Raw genomic sequence first — 19258 nt, 5'->3', positions numbered from 1 at the left:
GAGACTTGAACAGGGCTTGTTGCACTATGACATGAAATAACTCATGCACTCACTCAAGATGTAAAAGAAGGAAAAGAGGAAGTTTTATTTCTGACTTTGCAATATGTAGAATTCTAAAAGTGACAGTGGATTGGAGGGTGAAATTGCCACCTCTCCAACCCCACTGGTTAAACTATCAGTCCATTAATTCTCTCTTCTTACAAAGAAGAATGCAAAACAATCATTATTTACATGAACAGTGTGTGAGAATTCTAGTAGAAATATGTAAACATCAGAAGGCATAGAAAACTTTTAAAAGAACTTTAAAACTTCTAAAATAACAGGGTGACAAGGGCTCATTTTTCTTGCCTCACTTCTCTTTGTGCCTATACTGGGCTGCCTTTATGTCAAGTGTGTATCAAGAGGCCAGACTCTCTCCAGTCTTTAAAATTCTTAGGCTGATCTGCCAAGACCATTCTTGTAGTCCTTTTTGGACGTGCATACCCTGACTTTCAGTACTGGCTGCTCATGAAGCTAGAAGAGATTACGCCCGGCCAGCCTCTATCAAATCTTTCTCTCTTTCTTTCCCTTAGTATTTCCCTGAGTGTGGAACAGACAATGGAAGAAATTATTTCCTTGGAAACCAACTGCTAATTAGTTACTCAGTGTAAAGGAAGAATAGAGCCCAACCTGCAATGCCATATTCCTTCACCTGGGAAGGTATGAAAATTGCAATCATGGGGAATGTGCTGAAGTACTTGGACTTCTGCTGAGCCACAAAGAATAGAAATAACAGTCTAGAAAATGTTTATTCTCCACCTTTGCTCTAACACAAATGCTTCTGTTGCGTTACCCAAAGACGTGTGTTGAAAGCTCAGTTCAGAACGAATTTACACTCTTCTATGAGCCAGAATGCAATATGTGCTCATGAACATTACACCATATGCCAGTATGGTGACTACAGGTTCCGTATCTGTGTTGAATGCCCTGTTGCTATGATTTCAGAGCAGAGGATTGAGTAAAGAATTTTTAAAAATCATATGTTCCTTCTTTGGCTTTTTCAACATGTAAAAAGCATTTCAAACTTCTTGTGCTGGAGAGGTGTTGAATTCTGGTGGGGATATTCAGGCGCATGAAATTAAACCTTAAGAGCTGCATTTTTTTTTGTTTGTTTGTTTTTGTTTTGTTTTTGGTAAATCAGTGCACCTTATTTTTTTACCCTTCTGGCTCTCTTTTTCAAAATCACCGTGGGAATACCACTCATGTGATGTTGGTATTATCTCCTTTGGTTTGCCTTAAAGACATCTGAGATACTGACAGTAAATACTAATATTATGAACATAGACAAAGATATTGAATCCTTTTCATTGTCATCATCTTTGTGATGCCAACCATTCTGGAGGAATGAGGGTCATTAAAAAAAAAACCCAAACAAACAAGAAAAAAAGCAATATGTGTAAATACTGTAACTTTAATTATCATTGTTTCTTCTCAGTTGCTCAGATTTAATATTTTCTTCTCATGTTCCTTCACTCTATCCTCACACAACAGTCAGCATATGGCTTCCCAACCTAGACCAGTTACCAAAAAAGTAAATAAAGGCTTCATTTATTTCTCCCTCTTTACAAATCACTGCTACAATTTTCAGTGTTATATTCCCTTTTCTGTAAGAACCTATGTGCCTCTGACTGTTCAGAAAACAAAGCTGAGAATACAAAGCACAATATAAGTAAAAGAAACGAAGACAAAAAACACGTCAACAGCTGCTATCATAGATCATCCCAATGCAAAGCTTCAGAGGGAAATTTGCATTCTTTTTGGTTTTGTTCTGCCTCCTGAATGGTTACTGACCTCAAACACAATGATGAAGGCCAAGCGCGCTGCTAGGACGTGCCAGAACTGCAGTGTGTAACCGTAGGGCACTGGGGAGTGCGGAGGGTCTCGGTAGTCCCTGTACCTGCAAGACGAGCACAGTTTGGGAGTTAGCAAGCTCTGCACTCCTGCCTGGGCAAAGGCAAAACCAAAATTTATCTTCTCTTGATCATGACATTCTCTGCCCCAAAAAGGAGCTCAGTCCGAACTGCACAGGTTACCCTAATGCTGCTTGCTTCTAAGGCTGGGCCTGTGCCAGTGTTTGATTTCAGGTCAGGTGCCTGCTTTTGGAGCAAGTGTGCTGATCACCTCCACTTACCACGCTTTTCTGCATGCAAATGGACTTTCTTTCAGCTGAAACCTACCAGTAAGATGCACTCCGTGAGTTCTAATGGAAGTTGGGTACAAAGGACCCAAACCAGTGTCTGTCTGAAGAAAACCCCTGAAACAAATGCACAGGATGGGAGGTGCTTTGACCCTACAGCATCTCCCTTGGCAGCATGACATGTATCTTTCAGGCAGCTCCTCAGAACTTGGAGGAGGGTGGGATGCTCTGCTCTTTTAAGGGACGCTTTATTCCCTTTATTCAAGGACATTTTAAACCCATAAATGTCCCCAGGTTTGCCAGCCTGATAGCTCTCCCAAAATCCATATAAAAATGCCCCATGGACTCCACCTGGCCCTTGATCAATTAGTTGGCCATCCCTGGTGTAAAATATGACTCATCCTAACTTCAGAAGAGCCAGCACTGCACCTCTTGGTATATCAAGAGGCGAGGACCATGTGAGAAAGTGATCTAGTGTCTTTTCTCACAGTGTTATTTGGAAGCCTTTAGGTCTCCAAAATTTAATTGTAGATATCTATTGGGAAAGTTGGATCCAGGAGCACACCAAGACTGTATTTACAAACCATGAATCTGTTTATGTCACACATTCTGGAGTCCATTTTTACTAGCAGTTTGTTAATTCTAAAATAGAACTATGGAAACCTTACTTAAAAGTAGTATAAAAATTGTTTGCTTCTTCATCTGTTTCCTAGATGGGACAAAAAACCCACTGCAAAAAGATATTGAAAATACCATAGTCAATATTACAGGTTGATCACTAAGTTAGTTTTAAGAAACTAATGAAAATGCAGATGAATAAAAGAAATAAACATTATTTAATCTCTATGATAATCTGTATTTCTCCATGAAGCTTCACCTTCTTAGGTTGCAGAGGATGCTATGCAAATGGAAATAAACTGTCATGACATCTTAGTCAGCATCAAATCTCTCAGAAATGGCAGCATTTTTAAAATAAGTTCTCAAAACTGAGAATATCTTTCCTTGTGCCAGTAGCATTCTGACTTCATAGTTTAGGATGTTTTACCATATCCTAAGCATCCCAAAAAGAGAAATACTTGGACCAAGTCCCAGTAGAGTATATACTTTCTTCTTTTTTTTATTTGTTAGGAATCCATTGTTACACATGAAAAAATGGGGAAGCCTTTTATAAACAACCAGAATAGCACAGCACTATCTGTGTTCCAGGCCACTAGAAGTTAACTGGGACTTTTTTTCAGACAAACTGCCTTCCTGGAAAAATACCTACACTATTACATAGTATAACGTAATATTTCCTTAACTGCCTATCAATATCTGCCTTGAATTGCAATCAAAATGACTGATGCTTTAGCAGAATGCAGTTTGGTAAGAAGCTGATAAACCCAGATAAATTAAAATGTTAATTTTCTTTCAAGGGTAGATATACATAACAATTCAGTGTCTCCCAAAAGAACAGATATATCTTTTGGAGATTTATCACACCAAATTTAATAGTGTTCTGTTTAGGCGATATTAAGCAGACTTTTTTTTTTTTTTTTTTTGGTGGGATTTCCATCATCAAATTTAAGGGGCAGCAACTTCATGCTAGAAACTGGGGAAGAAAGGAATTGAAGGAGGGGAAGAGAATAGTCAGAATGACAAAAAAATTAAATAATGCTATAGCAAATAATGTGGAATGGAATATTTTCAGTGTGGTTCTGTTCCACAGGTGAATTCAGCATTGGAATAATCTTTCTGCCAAAGAAGTTGCAACAGTCTTAAATATCAGTTAGTTAAATGGAAGCATAGGTGCCACCCCCTCCACCCATTTATTATGCTATACCACTCAAAATTCTTCCTATTAATAAAAACATCACAATATTGCAAGTATCACTGACTTTTGCTGCACCGCAGACCTTTGTAGTATCACAGAGTATTTTTGTTCTTTAGGCATTTCTAAAAGGATATTTTAATTATTCACAGTGAAAAATATTTGGACTAAATATCTGCTAAAAGGCTACCAGTTCTCATGTTTATAATGTAACATTGCAATTAAAAAATGGTAGCTGTATTTGTTTGGTATTTTTGGTTGAGACACTATTTAAGACTTTTATATAGACGCTTGAGGTTTTTTTCACTCAGGTGCAAATCTGCCATTACAGACTTTTCTCAGACTCCAATCTTTTGTTGAGGACGAAGACATGCAGATAATTAATCGCTCATCTTCCTTTGATTCAAACCACAAATATATGATTATTACTAATAGTTACACCAGTAAGCAATAACACAAACATATTAACAATCCAAAAAATTGGAAATGCTGGATTTGAGGTTTTGTAAAGACAGCTTATGACAGAGCCTGTGAAATCCCTCAGCGTGGCCTCTTCTGTGCAATCCTGACATGCTGTGCATGTCCTGTGATATCATCTCATCACAACTGAGTCTCACTGGTACCTAAGTAGTCAGGCACCTAATACTGGCCCTTTGATACTATATTTATCCATGATGATTGTGTCTGAGTCAAGCTATGACACCATAAAAATCCTGCAATAAGATACCCTCCAGATACCAGCTTTTTTGGCTAATCTTTTATCTGAGGAAGGAATTATGCAGGTAACAGCCAAACAGTACCAGGAAGAGCATGACCCTGAACACACAATTAAAACTTTCCATTTATAACTTCTAAAAATTAGTTTCAACTCCAGATTTATTATGATGCTTCTCCATTTCAATGTCCTAAAGCAGAGAAGTATGTTGACCAGAAACTTACCTGCAGTATTTTAATGGTGACCCAGAGAATTCACTTCCATTTGATGTTGGCTCTGAACGGTTTTCAAAGTCAGACACCAGAAATACTGATAAACTGGCATTAACATAGCCAATCATACACCTAGAGGGGACAAAATGCTGTCAGCAGGACACAGCAAGGTTTTTCCATTAACTGTTGTACCCAGGAGGATGTCTTTTCGGTTTCATAAAATCCAAAATTACAATTTTGATGCTTATTAATATTTGAAAGGGATGTTGAAGCAATATAAAAGAAATGCTAAAGTAGGTCAGATGAACAATAAAAGTGCAGCAATGGTAGATTTCTATGGGAGAAGGAATGTTGAAGATTGGGACTGGTTACTTTTGAAAAGTCACCTAAATGGTGAACAATAGGGGCAGAGAAAATAATGAGGAGTGTTAGGAAGATAATCAAAATATTCCCACTGTTACACTCATGGTACTAGCACAAAGGGAGACTAAATCAAATCGAAAGATAATGCACTTGAAACAGCTTTTATAAAATTTTATAAAATGTCCAGTTAATCAGAGGAACTCCATTCTAGAAAATCCCAGGGTGACTGAATACTGTGAGGCAAAATTTAGAGAACACTGAGTAGGAGAAGTTAGGTCCCCTGTTGAAGGGCTGTGGGTATATCAGTAGCAGGCTCAAGTTTGGTGTTAGTAGAGCTGAGGAGATCCAGCCAAATTGTGTTGTGCTGTTCATGCTGCACTAACTGCATGCAAACACAGTTAAGTGTAGGCACACAACTCATCTTGGTGCAGAGTATAATGCACCCTTAGGGTTGGGGGATTTTGGTTTTGGGTTGTGTTTTTCTAAATATGGACTTTACACTATTTGAGAAATTATATTCCAACACCATCTGGCTTTGTCTCCATACTGCTTACATTTGGAACTTAATTTAATCCCAGTGTTTTTCTAGTATCATTGTGTGTCATGTGGATCTAATACCTACAGACATTTTTTGAAAGAAAAGAGTACCTCTCTCTTTTAACTATTCAATAACAGATGGTCTTCATACCTTAATTTGAGAAAACTCACTATTCCTGTGGATTTTTGTAACAGTACTTACTAATAACGTTGTTCAGAATGCTGACATAAACAGTTTAAATATAGGTTAGCTCCTTCAAAATATTACTACCTGATGGCTTCATCTGGAAATTCACTCAAAAAAGCAGCAGAAGTTGAAAACATTGTACTAGAGTTTTGTGAAAAGAAGATAAGAGCCAAACAGTGAGCCAAACTAATTCCTCTGTGCACAACTAGTTTCAAAGACACTGAGACATATTTGAGTCTTAAGAGAAATATTTCTAAAGGCATTGTTTTTTCATCCACAGTGGTCCTGAGAAAATCCTTCCTTATGCTTTCCTTAGCAATGAGTTGCTTACAGTGCCACAATATCCTGTAAACCTTTGTAATGGCATGAGCAGAGGCACATGCTCAGGAACAACTGGCACCAGACCACTTTGCCCCTGAAGGGATTTTAACTCTTCATGAAAGTAAACAGAACATCCTCCCTGGGCCCAGCTAAAATGCCCAAATCCTTGCAGGACAGAAGTTAGTAGATCTGCTAATCAGAAGCTGCCACACCAGATGCCTTTCTTCTGCCAGTATGATTAAATGTATTGACAGTCAAAAGATGTCAAAAAGGCAGCAACAGGTGAACTCACTTTCTTCAGCAGGGAGTAAAAAAAAATCAATCTGCCATATGTCCAATAGCAGAATGCAAGCTCTCTGTCACTGTCTAGTGTTTAGCCTGGATTTCTTTGAACAGCAGGGTTCCTTGCTAATGGCACTGCTAGAATATTTGCAAACTGTCTGTGCTTGGCTGGATTCAGTGACCTTCCCGGAGCCCAGCAGCTGAGATTTCACAAGTGGCCAAGCAGTAACTATCTCCTGCTTGCTGGTAGTGTGCTCATACTAATATAATCTCAGTGTTTAGCAACACTGAAAGAAAATCCACTTAGGCAGCAGGGATTCAGATCACAAACATCTCCTGGAAGATTTAATCTAAGAACTCTAGTTTTAGAAGAAAAAGTAATTGCTCTATTGATGTATTAGTTGAAAATTTCTTCCTCTTGCTAGACACTACTTTTTAAAGTAATACATGCTGAATATTACATCGGGAAAAAACCCCAGTGTACAAGTTTAAGATGCTCAACAAATTCTTTACTAATTCGTATCAGCATTGGTTCAGAAAAAAACTAGGATTATATCCATGTACTACCAGCTGGGAAGTACAGCTTGGGCAGCATCCTGTCACACATAAAAAATCTCTGAAACAGCTCTGCCATGTTTGCCTTGAAGCAACCTCATGGATCACAGTCACTCAGCAACCCATTCTGTGAATATGCAGAGCATCAGTACCTGTGGCTGGTATCTCTTACCTAAACATAAACAATACATTTGGTTTAGTGGAATCAGAACATACACAGACAATAATACTGCATCTATTCAAGTAGTAAGCGATTTCCATGCGCATCTGTTCCCACCTCCCCCCCCAAACCCCCCAAAAAAGCCTTACTTTTGTCCTGCTTCTCCTTGGCCAGCACAAGGTCCATATTTGTAAGCATAAACGAGGCGAGGGATGAAATCTGATGTCACTGCTATAACAAATGCATTTGTGATAACTGAAAGAATTCCAATGCCTTCCAGGATCCCATACCAGATGCCTGTTCAACAAGAACAGTATGTTTGCTCCAGGAAAAATAAGAACCAAAGTGCTTGAAGTACTGCATGATCTGAAGTAGTTTTCCCTACTGCACAAGGTGTTTTTATGTAGTTTTTTTCCAAGAGTCCCCAGTACAAATTTTTACTGGGGACTCTTGGATAAAAACTTTACTGATGGATAAATAAAATAAGTAAAAATTCAGTAAAAGTAAAAATAAATTTTCTTACTGAACAGCTCATCACTGTTCTCATCACTGTGAATCACACCAAAGGAAGGTTAGACATACCCATTGATTTAATGAGGCATTAAATTGACCCTGAAACTTTGTTAGAATGCAATTTATTTTGAGAAATCACATCTGAATCAACATGATGAAAAGGTATTCTTCTGTGCTTCTATTAACTACATTATAGAGCTGCTTTTTTTACAAATTATGTCTGTAGCGTATACCATATATGGCTGTTGTACAGGCTTGTGCCAGAACCCACAGATTCACGCTGTTCTCATTCAAAGTTTTAATCAGACACAGACTTTAGGCACACAATAGAATGTTCTAAGAGCACAAAGCCTGATCTTCTCCTATTTCTTGGTGTAGGCTAGGGATTTTTGCAATGCAGTTGGTTAGTGAGATTCCCTATTTACCCCTCTGAAAACACCAGAGATTCAACATTGGGCAGATGAATTTGTTTTCGAGTTCTTCCTAAAGGTGTTGTGCTTTTGCACACTGCAAGGGCAGAAGAGATTTTTAGTCCAAATATGTTCAGAGATCCTTTGCAACAGTGTGTGGTTGGATGACCTCGGAGTTATGTGGACCTCGTGTTTAGCAATGCAGGTGTGACTCACTGAGAGCAAGTTGTCTGCTGGGGTCCAGACCCACCCTGTCTGACCCACCAGGGACCCAGTGGGCACAGCCCCTGAGTCACAGAGGAGCTTGGTTTTGGCCAGGTACATATAAAACATACAGGTTCCTTACAGGATGGTGGCCACTTTAACTTGGCTTTCATGTTTCATCTGATCTGTCTGGTTATTATATTCAAGTTGAGCAGCAGCACGTGTTTGCACAGTGTATCTGCCACAACAAAGCACCTGCAGAGAACATTGATCACTTTATACCTTGGCTGTTCAGTCCCCCAGAAAATAATTAAAATATGATAGACTATTAATTGCATAAGTAGATTGGCATCAGATACTTGAAGTTTTTTGAACAATCAAGGGATGAAAGTGACTGTAAATACCTTAATCTGCTCTTGCTTGAAGTGGTCAAAGCTTTGACAACTAACACATATATATAACAAACACCATACAAAGAGCTCACCTATATCTTTGGCTCTTGAAGCTAAAGGTCTTCTCCACTGAGTAACAAATTTGTAAGCATCAAGCCGAATTTCAATAATATTGTTTAGTAAGGCCAGAAGTGGTGCCAGTGGAAAAGCTGCCACAAAAATGGTTGTGAACCCAAACTGAAGAACTGGGAGAAAAAAAAGGAAATATCACAAAATACCTTTTAGGATCTAACCCCAATGTCTAATATACCTAACAGTGTATGCAAATAAGCAGTATGTACAAAGTATACAGACACTCATTATTATATTATACTATATGATGGTCTAGTGCCAGTTGTGCAGCAAGTCCTTGTCAAAAGTTAGAAGAAAGAGTGAAAAGACCCTGGAATGGTGGACAGCACCATCTAAATTTTGCAATTTGGAATTAAGTTCTGAAGTGGACAACTGTTCTTTTAGAAATAGACATTTTTACTCCAGCATCAACTAGGATCTCTCAGTGCTTGCAAAGATTTGGGATGAATACATTCCTTTTAATAATTCAGATGGGAAGCAGTTTGAAATTCTGTTTAAGTTTCTAGAGGTAGATTTTCAGAGTATGAGATTTCCCATTAATTTGAAAAGAATTGTGTGAGGGAGAAAAGGAAAAAACCAATCATGACATATGCAGTTCAGTCACATAGGGCAAAAGTTCATGTTTTTTTTTAATATATATTTTTGAGCAGTTATTCTCCTCTCTCCTCTGGATAGAGCAGTGCCTTTTGGCAGTAAGTAACTTTGTAAGTGTGAGGTAGTAAATGAGGGAGGATTTTAAACATAAATAAGCATGCTGGTCTGTACCATGCACTTCAAAGTAAAAACACGAGACAAGTTTCCTTAGAAAATAACAGCAAAGTTCTTCAGAAATGTATGCAGATAAAGAACTGGGCTCTGGTTTGGAAAACAAATCCAGAATGGGAAGTGTTTCATAGATGGGAGGTTAGCAGACCATCAGCAGTGTGCTTAACTACATTCCTTTGGTTCTTAAAAACTTACTCCCATTCCTCATCTGCTCTGTGAAAATAAAAACCTTTTTGCAGTTTCCTTAGCTTCAAATAGTGATAATTAAAAGAATTCACCAGCCTACATCAACAAAAAACCAACAACATTAAAATACAGTGAAAGAGAGAACGAAGGTTAGAGCCATACTCATTTCTAGGTATTCATCAAAGAGTCCATAAGCATTCATGGGCTGCAGATTATAGTCCTTTTCCCACTGTGGGAAGCTTGTTTTTCCCTGTGTGCCATACTCTTGCCGTAGTTTTCTCCTGGTCCACCAGTTTTGAATTAGCCTACATTTTAAATTAAATAAAAGAAACAAAGTAAAGGATATGAATGGCTATTTGCCACAAAATTGGAAGAGGTTAAGTGGGCACAACATATCCTGCAAAATTCATTTCCCAATGTACAGGAAAATAGAGCATTAGTAATACATGTGGCTGATGACACAACATAATAGGTATGAAAATAGATACAGCTGATGAGCTGTAATCCCAGCCTATATGTTGTTAAAATGGTGAAAGGATTTTGACATATTTTCATTATTTATTTACTTCTTTTTCTCTGGACGAAATGCCAAATCACTTCAGGGTTTGCTTATGTGGCAGAATGCAATGCTGCATGGAGATACTGAGCTCAGTAAATAAGAGTGCTAATGCTGCTTGATTCTTTCCTCTGTGTGTGACCTGGCATCTCTGCATGGCTCTACAGCGTGCAGGGTAACTGGGCAAGCCTGGAAGGAAAAGGCAGCCCTGAATGGTGTCTGCAGCCAAACATTCAGAGGAGAAAGAGGCAGAAAGAAATGTCTGAACTACAGACAGCACATGGTGGCTGAGAGATGGAAGGATGACATAGCAGCTACCTCCACCTCAACAAATGGGAGACCTGTACTGGAAATCAGGGGGAAGATACTTTTCCCAAAGAAATGCCTGTGTAAAACCACTGTGAAAGGCACTGAGCCAAAAGTGAAATGAATTCTCACATCTGAAATAAACACCTTTTCAGGGAGTTGCACTTGTTTGGCCAACAAAGGACACTAGTTAAGAGTTAGTATAGAGAGAAAAAAACCCCAAACCACAATGACAGAGATTTTCTCTGAATCTGTGATTAGCCACTTTGTCTCAGTGAGAAAAAACGTGATAGATCACCCAAATAATTCAGTCCTTTTCCTGACAATGCTTCACTTCTTGTCCTCACAGTGGCCTGCTGTGGTCTTTGAGTGGTGCAAAGTGACTGCAGATAGTCATTGGATTTGGATAAGGGTTTAGACAGCTGCTTTTTTTCTTGAATCTTAGAGATTATTTTTCCATTTACATAATTTATCAGAAAGATTACAGCTTTTCCTATCTTCCTCAAAGAAGCATAGGTGAAATTAAGTGCAGTTCAACTGAATTCAGGTACAGATGGCAGGGTTGCCTCCAAGCCCTCTGGCCATCCACACTGTGTTGGCTGCCATCAAGCTCTTAGTAGAAAGGTGTTTTTCACACAAAAAGAAATGTGCTTGCTTGCAGCATTTCAAGGCTAGAAGGTGAACTGAAGGGTCTGGAGGGCAAACACATCTCTCATCAGAATAAGTTGAAGCATTTTACAGTGTTGTGACTGTGTCTTTTATGTTGTGGTTTTCCTTGTGACTTTGAAGTGAAGATTCATTTCACCTGAAGCAGTTTATTCTTATTAAATCACTTGTTCTTAAACAATCTCCTCCTATCTCTATCAATCACCTTATTTTATTTCTCTTCTGTGCTCTTTGTTAAGTTTCAAAAATCTGTATTAATAGAAAGCAGAGTGTTCTAATGAAAACTGGCAGAAGTGGTAGGGAATGGAAAGAAAAGGATCAATACTGCTGCTACTGTTCCCTCCTGCCCATCCCAGCTAATCCCTGCAGCCCTAACAGCTGCAAAATACTGGCAAGCAGTGCTAGGCCCAGGAAAGATGGATAAATAGCAAATCTCTCTGAACTTTACAAGGGCAAATTTTCTGACAATATCAGCTCTCTCTTACATTTTCACACTTGATAATTTCCCTTGATGACCATCCACACTCTCTATCATCAACTAAACTGATCATATTAAGTCTATATTAATAATATAAAATATGCCCATTAAATACTAATCAATAAGGAATAAACCAATAGGAAAGGAGTAATTGACTACCTTTTAGCTAGGGCACAGCTTTATGTTACCTTGAAGATCACAAGGGAATGTGTCTACATACCAGTCAGTACATTTTTCTATCTTTCAGAGTGCATGTGCCAGCAGTGCATTTTTTCCAGCTCGTACCTGCTCTTTCAGGCATCTTTTATCACCCAACAAAAATAGGATTTAGAACTTACTAGTATAGCTAAGAAATGATACATGTATTTTTCATGTAAGCAACATAGTGGTCACACAGTTATTTTTAAGGAGTTTTAGAACATAGAATACAATTTAACAAAACCAAGTACTTCCCATGTAGTACTTATTTGTTAATATTTATATTACACTTTTGCTTTTGCAAACTGTGTCCAATGTGGAAAAAATCCCCAAACATCATTGATATATTTGGAGTTCTGTACCCTTGGGGAGGATTTTTTGCTGTAGTGACTACTGCATCTTGCTTTTATTAACTGGCAATAAGGAAAACATAAACTTAGTATTCTGTGACCTATAGAAGCATAGGTATTATATTTACTTACGGATATCCCAATTCCATGAAATTATTCCATGTCTGCTTTAACACCATTATAATACCCATTTGCATACAGAGATCAATAAGGCATCCACTAGGGTGGCACTACAGGAAAAAAAAAGAAACAAAATGTTACATGGGAATAATACTGAGTTTTAAAGCATTTCTTAAAGGCTATAAATGATAGTGGATCATTTACTAAAAGGAAATTAAATGTGTTCTCCTTATTTTTTAAAGAAGTGTAAACTCATGGGAGCAGATGACACTGTATCATACTGTCAGTATTTTAAGCTTATCACCTAATTCTCTGCAGAGGTCAGAGTCAGCTGAAACCAATGCAATTTTCACAGCAGTGCTTCAAACGTGCTGAGCAACTGTGGGCAGGGCAGAGGCAAAGACCACCAAGTTTCTCCATTGATTTAAATTGTTTTTGGGGAGCATGACTGTGCATCAAGTCAAAGAATGAAGAGAAAATTCCTCCTGGCTGCACATAAACCAAACAGTCCTTGCCTAGAGGATAGACCTAGAATTATTGATTTATACTATTTAACATCTATGACTGAGTAGACCATGCAAAGCTGTTTTCTTCTCAAAGAACTAAAAAGCTGTCTCTGCTCAGCAACAATTCTTAGTGTTTCTTCCTGAGTGCTTGCTTGCTTTAACAGTGGCTCCAGCCCCTGAAGCTGTGGTGCTGCTTTTGGGAAAGATCTTCAGATAGTACAAATGTAGGTAATTTTTTATCTGGTATTGGAACAAACAGAAAGGAATCAAAAGCTTTCTACCCTCAAACAGCACTTTGTGCAATTGGCTTTGCAGATCCAAACAGTGTATTTCAAACTGTATTTTAAAATCTTGGGTATTACAGATAAGTCAAACAAATCACTGTCACAGAACTGGAATTATTTCTCTCTAACTTTTAGGGAGAAAAATTGGTCATGACCTGGAATAAATATTAATTTCTTATACATACTTCATTATCCATCTCTCAGAACTTGGATCACTGCTGAGGTTTCTGCTGACCTAATTTAGCATCTCTTTAGATTAACAGGAAGATAGGAATGGGGTTTTTTTTTGTTGTTTCTGTTTTTGTTTTTGTTTTTTTTTTTATTTTTTTTACTTCTCTGTCATAAATACTAAATCATCATCCTTCTGTGTTTTAGGAATTGGTCACATGAGTGAATATATCCTGAGAGAGGCGGGTGCAGTGTTAATGAAGCAGCAGCCATGTTACAACCATAACATCAATAATATGTAAACTGTGGTCTAAGCATGTCCATGGACACTGGACTAGTGTTACTAAATGTCTTAGACTTGGCAAAATTCGACAGGTGAAGAGAGGGGTATTGGAGGGATATCTGGACATGGTATCCTAAAGCAGATTAGTTCTAATAAGAACTAGCAGAGGTCAATAAAGTTAAGACTTCTTTATTATTAGACTCTTTTTTTTTTATTATTAGACACTTTTTTTTCTCTGAGAAAAGCTAAACAGGACTACTAAGAATAGCTTTCACCAGCAACTGACCCAACCTGTAACACCTCACTGTTGCACTTTCCTCACAAACGTGGCTCTCTTTTCCTTCTATCTTGTCTCCTGCAGAAATATGAATTTCTTTCTGTGTTCTCTGATCCCTCTGTGAAATGAATCAGCCCACTGAATCAGCAGGAGACTAATTCAGCTAGAAAAAGGAAGCTTACTGCTGATACAAGGCTTCTCACAGGGCTGGACAAGTGAGAGCCAACGCAGAGGAGGAGGAAGGAGCAAGCCTCAGGGACAGGACTCAGAGGAAGACCAGAACTCCTTTCCTTTGACAGCAGCAAGTTTTTAGGTCAGCTCAGCCCCAGCCAGATTTTGGAGGGATGTTAAGCAAAAATCTGTCTGCCCATTTATCAAGTACGCTTTCCTTGAAGAAACAGACTTCTCTACAAAATTAAGATGGTTTTATTAAAATTCAAATACTTTTGTTTGTTTTGCTAATATTTGTATGGCCTTTATTATCCAAAATATTTATGTATCCAGATGTGTTTGAAAATTTAAGCTGGCAGGCATTTTCCACTTACCATTTGTCATTTATCTGCAAAGTTGTTTCAATTATTCATCTGTGAAGCAGGAAAGAAACCATGGGATTTCAGTGTGCACATAGCAGCACTGGAAAGTAAATGACAGGTCCAGAAACTGCTGCTGTTCATCTCCTATAACTGCCAAATGGGCTTTGAATTCTGAATGTATTTATTTAAAAAATAAATAAAATTTAATTGCTCCTTGAGTAACTTGCAAAGCCAAACTCTCATTGCTTTTCATATTAATTTGATTTTATAGACACGAGACATTACACCAGTATCTTGTTTGGGAAGTTTGTTAGTTGTTTTGGTAAAAATTCACATACATTTTATGTGTCTGGATTTTTAATTCATTACTTGATTATTTTAGCTCTTTGGTCTGCAAGGCAAGAAAAGCTGATACCACTGTTTGAATGTGATGCAAACACTAGAACTGCTAGCATTGAAAAGGGAATATATATATATATATATCAATGTGTATAGATGCTTTTGTAGCAGATGGTAGTGTCAATGGTGTGGAGTTAGACACACTATTGACACTACCAATAAAACCCAATAACACACTCAAAAGTGCCTAGGCAGATTTACATGTCTGCCTCTGCTTGCCTTCATGGCAACTGTGGGCTGTCGCTGTCGAGGCAGGACGGGAAGGAGAAGACTCTGACTCAGAAGGCTGTGAGAGTAAGACTACGATTTATTCAAAATACACTGCTCTTTTATACAGAGCTTCGTGAGGACCAAATCCATTGGTTCTGAAGTGAAAACAAGCTATAGCATTGGTGTAAAGTGCTTGACACACAGCGATAGAACTTAACTATAAACAATGTGAAAAACAAGAGAGATAAAGAATTATTTACATTCTTTCCCAGGCTTTTTGCCTGGCTAGAAACTCTCAGTTTCTTTCTTTGACTGAATCTGAGACCCACAGTGGGCAGCAGATAAATCAGATTGCAGTTATCAAGCACTCACCTCTTCCAGCCTCCACCGGTTTATCAGCCTTAAGTAGGCACCAGGGTGTCCTGTAAATCTTTAACACAGGAATATATATCAACTATGTTGTGTAAACAGTCTTTTCACAGTAGTACAAGAAAGCTCACACTCTTATTTTAATCTGGTGTTATCTTAATGTGACTGGTATATGTATAAAAGATACTATGCTGTAAAAAGTTTTATGGGTATTTTTGGAATAATCCTCATGAAGGACTACAGATATTTTTACTTCAGTTTTATTTCAATACCAACACTCCGCTGTTGGATATTCAACATAGGCAGAGCAAAGGGAAAATCTGACTGAAACTGCTCATGTCAGTTTGTAAAATGGCTTTCAATTGCCAGTCCATTTCCTTCCAATATAAAATGCTCTGTGATGTCTCCCTTCCTGTGAAATCAGTGAAAATTTTAGTTTTCAATAAAAAAAATTATTTTCTAACTATTCTCCTGTGTTTTCCCCCAGAGTTTTTCCTATATGTAAATAATCCATACTAATGGTTTCTTCTATTCAAACCTTCTCTACTAAAAAGGTCTTTTTTTAGGAGACTGACAGAAAGAGATATACAAATAATCACTATTTAGATAGATACATAAATACACAAAATACATGGATATAAAATATAAAATAAAAATATAATAGATATAGTAAATATATATGTGGGGAAAGCTCCCAAATGATAGCTCATAACTCACTCCTAACAGTTCAGATCATGTAATTGGAACAGTTAACTTCCAACTGAAGTTTCCTTTCCTTTCCTTTCCTTTCCTTTCCTTTCCTTTCCTTTCCTTTCCTTTCCTTTCCTTTCCTTTCCTTTCCTTTCCTTTCCTTTCCTTTCCTTTCCTTTCCTTTCCTTTCCTTTCCTTTCCTTTCCTTTCCTTTCCTTTCCTTTCCTCTTTCCTCTTTCCTCTTTCCTCTTTCCTCTTTCCTCTTTCCTCTTTCCTCTTTCCTCTTTCCTCTTTCCTCTTTCCTCTTTCCTCTTTCCTCTTTCCTCTTTCCTCTTTCCTCTTTCCTCTTTCCTCTTTCCTCTTTCCTCTTTCCTCTTTCCTCTTTCCTCTTTCCTCTTTCCTCTTTCCTCTTTCCTCTTTCCTCTTTCCTCTTTCCTCTTTCCTCTTTCCTCTTTCCTCTTTCCTCTTTCCTCTTTCCTCTTTCCTCTTTCCTCTTTCCTCTCCTCTTTCCTTTCCTTTCTTTTCCTTTCCATCTGTACAAATAACACACATAAAAACAGAGTGAAATGACCTGTGTGTATAGTATTGTGAGATGCATCTGTTTCCAATAATGAAATTGTTAAGTTAATGTTGAGACCATGTAGTAATAGGAAATGAAAACTGCATCTGTTTCTGGGCTTTTGAAAGGAGTATAAAACTGCAATCTGGTCTGCTTTGCTAGTACGGAATTTGCATTTTGATATGTGTGATAATATGGTCCATTTTGTTTCATTACAAACAATTTTATTTCTTCTCTCTACTTCATTTTGCACATATGAGTGTGCAGACATCAATCCTACCTTCCAAGGAAGAATGCTATATAAAAGGTAGAGCTGTTCAGATTGACAAACTGAAAAAGAAACATTTTCAGAGTGAAGCTGTTCTCCCACTCCGATTCCGTACGAGGCTGCTCTGTGAAGAAAATGATCAGAGTTTCAGAGGCTTATTCAAATATCAATTTCCCTTGGCACAAAGGCTGCACACACCTATAAGAGCTGGCAATATATTTTTAAATTAGCCTGCTGTTTTCAAAATATAACCTGGCAGAGGAAATTGTATCCAGAAGGAGCACTCAGCGAGTGAGCTTGTTGAGACTTAGAAATCTATTCTGCTGTCTGCATATATATGTATGAGACTGTAAGAAAGTAGTCAAGGTAATGCGTATATTAAACATCCCACCTGTATTTAAGTGATCTTTACAGGCTCAGGCTCTTCTCTTGTTTCCTTTTCTGTATCCTACCACAATGACATTGCCAGTCCACCAAAGCTATTTAAATGCCTTTTTGTTAGAGATGCCCCACTGAACTGAAGAAAATCCTCCTGTTTCATGGATTTGCTCACATATATCAGTGGAGTGCCACTGCATGACTCCCCTTCCTTGTCCCAGGGAGCTTGTAATAAAAATCCAAGAAAAAATATTGTTCAGTGAATGGGCTAAGGCAAACAGGAAATGGGATGACATATTCTTGCCTTTAGGTATTTTTCCCTTATTCTCCATCCCAAGAAATATCAAGACAGAAGTTAACAAAACAATGTCCATGCCAACACACCAGTTCCATATTCTGGAACTACTTTCCAGCTGGCAGGAGCTTGTTGTTAGCTGACCATTACTGTGAACAGGAGTAATCAGAGAAGAGGAGTTACTAATGGTGATTCTGAGTATCATAATGATAGTAATCATATACTGCTTCCAAAGCAGCCTCCAGTAAAGTACTAGAAGTACAGAAAAAGCAATAAACTTGATTCTCTTTGCATAGAGCTGCTCTTTCATTAGATGCCAGTCTGCAGGAAGGACAAGTGTGACCATAACAAGGCTGCTGCAGCTGAAGCTTTGCTCACATGCCCATCAGAGACAATGGTGATGCTCTGGAGGAACACAGATGTGAGTTCTGAAAAAGGTCATGTAAAAGCTGAAGGACATCATCAATGTCCTCAATGTACTTTTGCTGACAGTTCTTTGAGCTCATTACACTGTTAAAGATAATTCAGATCAAATCAGTTCCTTAGACCACCAGAGTAAAAATCACAAAACCATCTAAACAGGATCTAAAAAAACTTGACCTGCTGAATTTTCATACAAGTGCTTTCTGCAAAAAGCAGACCTACCTTGATGACAACCTAACAGAAAGTAATCAAGCTTCAAGGTCTCTAGAATTTATCTTACTGTCTGTCCCCAGGCTGTCAGGACATAGCTTGTACAATTCTCAAACTTGAAGGTTTTCATATTTCTCAACTGTAGTTAGGAGATATCTTCTCCATGGATATAGTATAGCAAAAATATTTTAAAACTACTGCATACAAATGAAGACTCTCAGTTTACTAAGGAATAAAAGAATAAAATTCTATTGTACAGATATGTTTTGAACACATTACCAATTACTTCTGGGATGTAGAAAAGCCCTGTGAGTAGCTAAAATCAGTTGTTTCCTTTGAGCATCAGAACATCAAAATCTGTCCATCTGGTCTAAAATAATTTAATGAGCATCATCAATGTACACAGGTTTCCAGTAGCTCAAAATAACCTCCTCAAACCTCAAAATTGTATATGTGCAATAATATAGTTTGCTTAATAGGCCTTCAGCCAGAGTCTCATTTCAGGCTTCTTGACACTAAAGAGCCCTTGCCAATTGCCACCAGCTACTGCAATCTTCCAAATATAGCAGGATCTCCACAGATCCTGTCTGAGCCATGGATATATGAATGACAGCTTGTTGCTACCCCATTGATGGTGGATGCTCTCCTTAGAAAACAGGTTTCCTTGCTCTAGCATAAAGACTGCCTTTGCAAGTGAGCTGAAAGGACCACTGAAGTTTAGAACATCATGCAGTTTAGGTATAGCAGAGTTGATGATTCACCTGGTCATTTTCCCTCCTTACTGCCCTTCTAAAAGTCAAATGCTTGATAGC

The 19258-nt window shown here is 38.0% G+C and overlaps 1 protein-coding gene across 24 annotated transcripts in view; it reads right to left on the bottom strand.

Moving 5' to 3' along the window:
* The window catches only part of ANO4 (anoctamin 4), a 200514-nt gene that overhangs the window by 5003 nt on the left and 176253 nt on the right, over positions 1-19258 (bottom strand). For all 24 annotated transcript variants that reach the window (XM_072923263.1, XM_072923266.1, XM_072923267.1 and 21 more), the window contains 8 exons: positions 17153-17264; positions 15627-15684; positions 12607-12704; positions 10083-10225; positions 8930-9082; positions 7468-7615; positions 4926-5045; positions 1831-1936 (listed from right to left, as the gene is read on the bottom strand). In XM_072923263.1, the coding sequence (XP_072779364.1) occupies positions 1831-1936; positions 4926-5045; positions 7468-7615; positions 8930-9082; positions 10083-10225; positions 12607-12704; positions 15627-15684; positions 17153-17264 (938 nt within the window). The remainder of the gene's footprint in view (positions 1-1830; positions 1937-4925; positions 5046-7467; positions 7616-8929; positions 9083-10082; positions 10226-12606; positions 12705-15626; positions 15685-17152; positions 17265-19258) is intronic.

The sequence above is a fragment of the Taeniopygia guttata genome, chromosome 1A, assembly GCF_048771995.1.
Source record: "Taeniopygia guttata chromosome 1A, bTaeGut7.mat, whole genome shotgun sequence".
NCBI classification, from domain to species: domain Eukaryota; kingdom Metazoa; phylum Chordata; class Aves; order Passeriformes; family Estrildidae; genus Taeniopygia; species Taeniopygia guttata.
The sequence above is the reverse complement of the archived record's forward strand: the minus strand, read 5'-3'. Positions and strand labels throughout refer to the sequence as shown.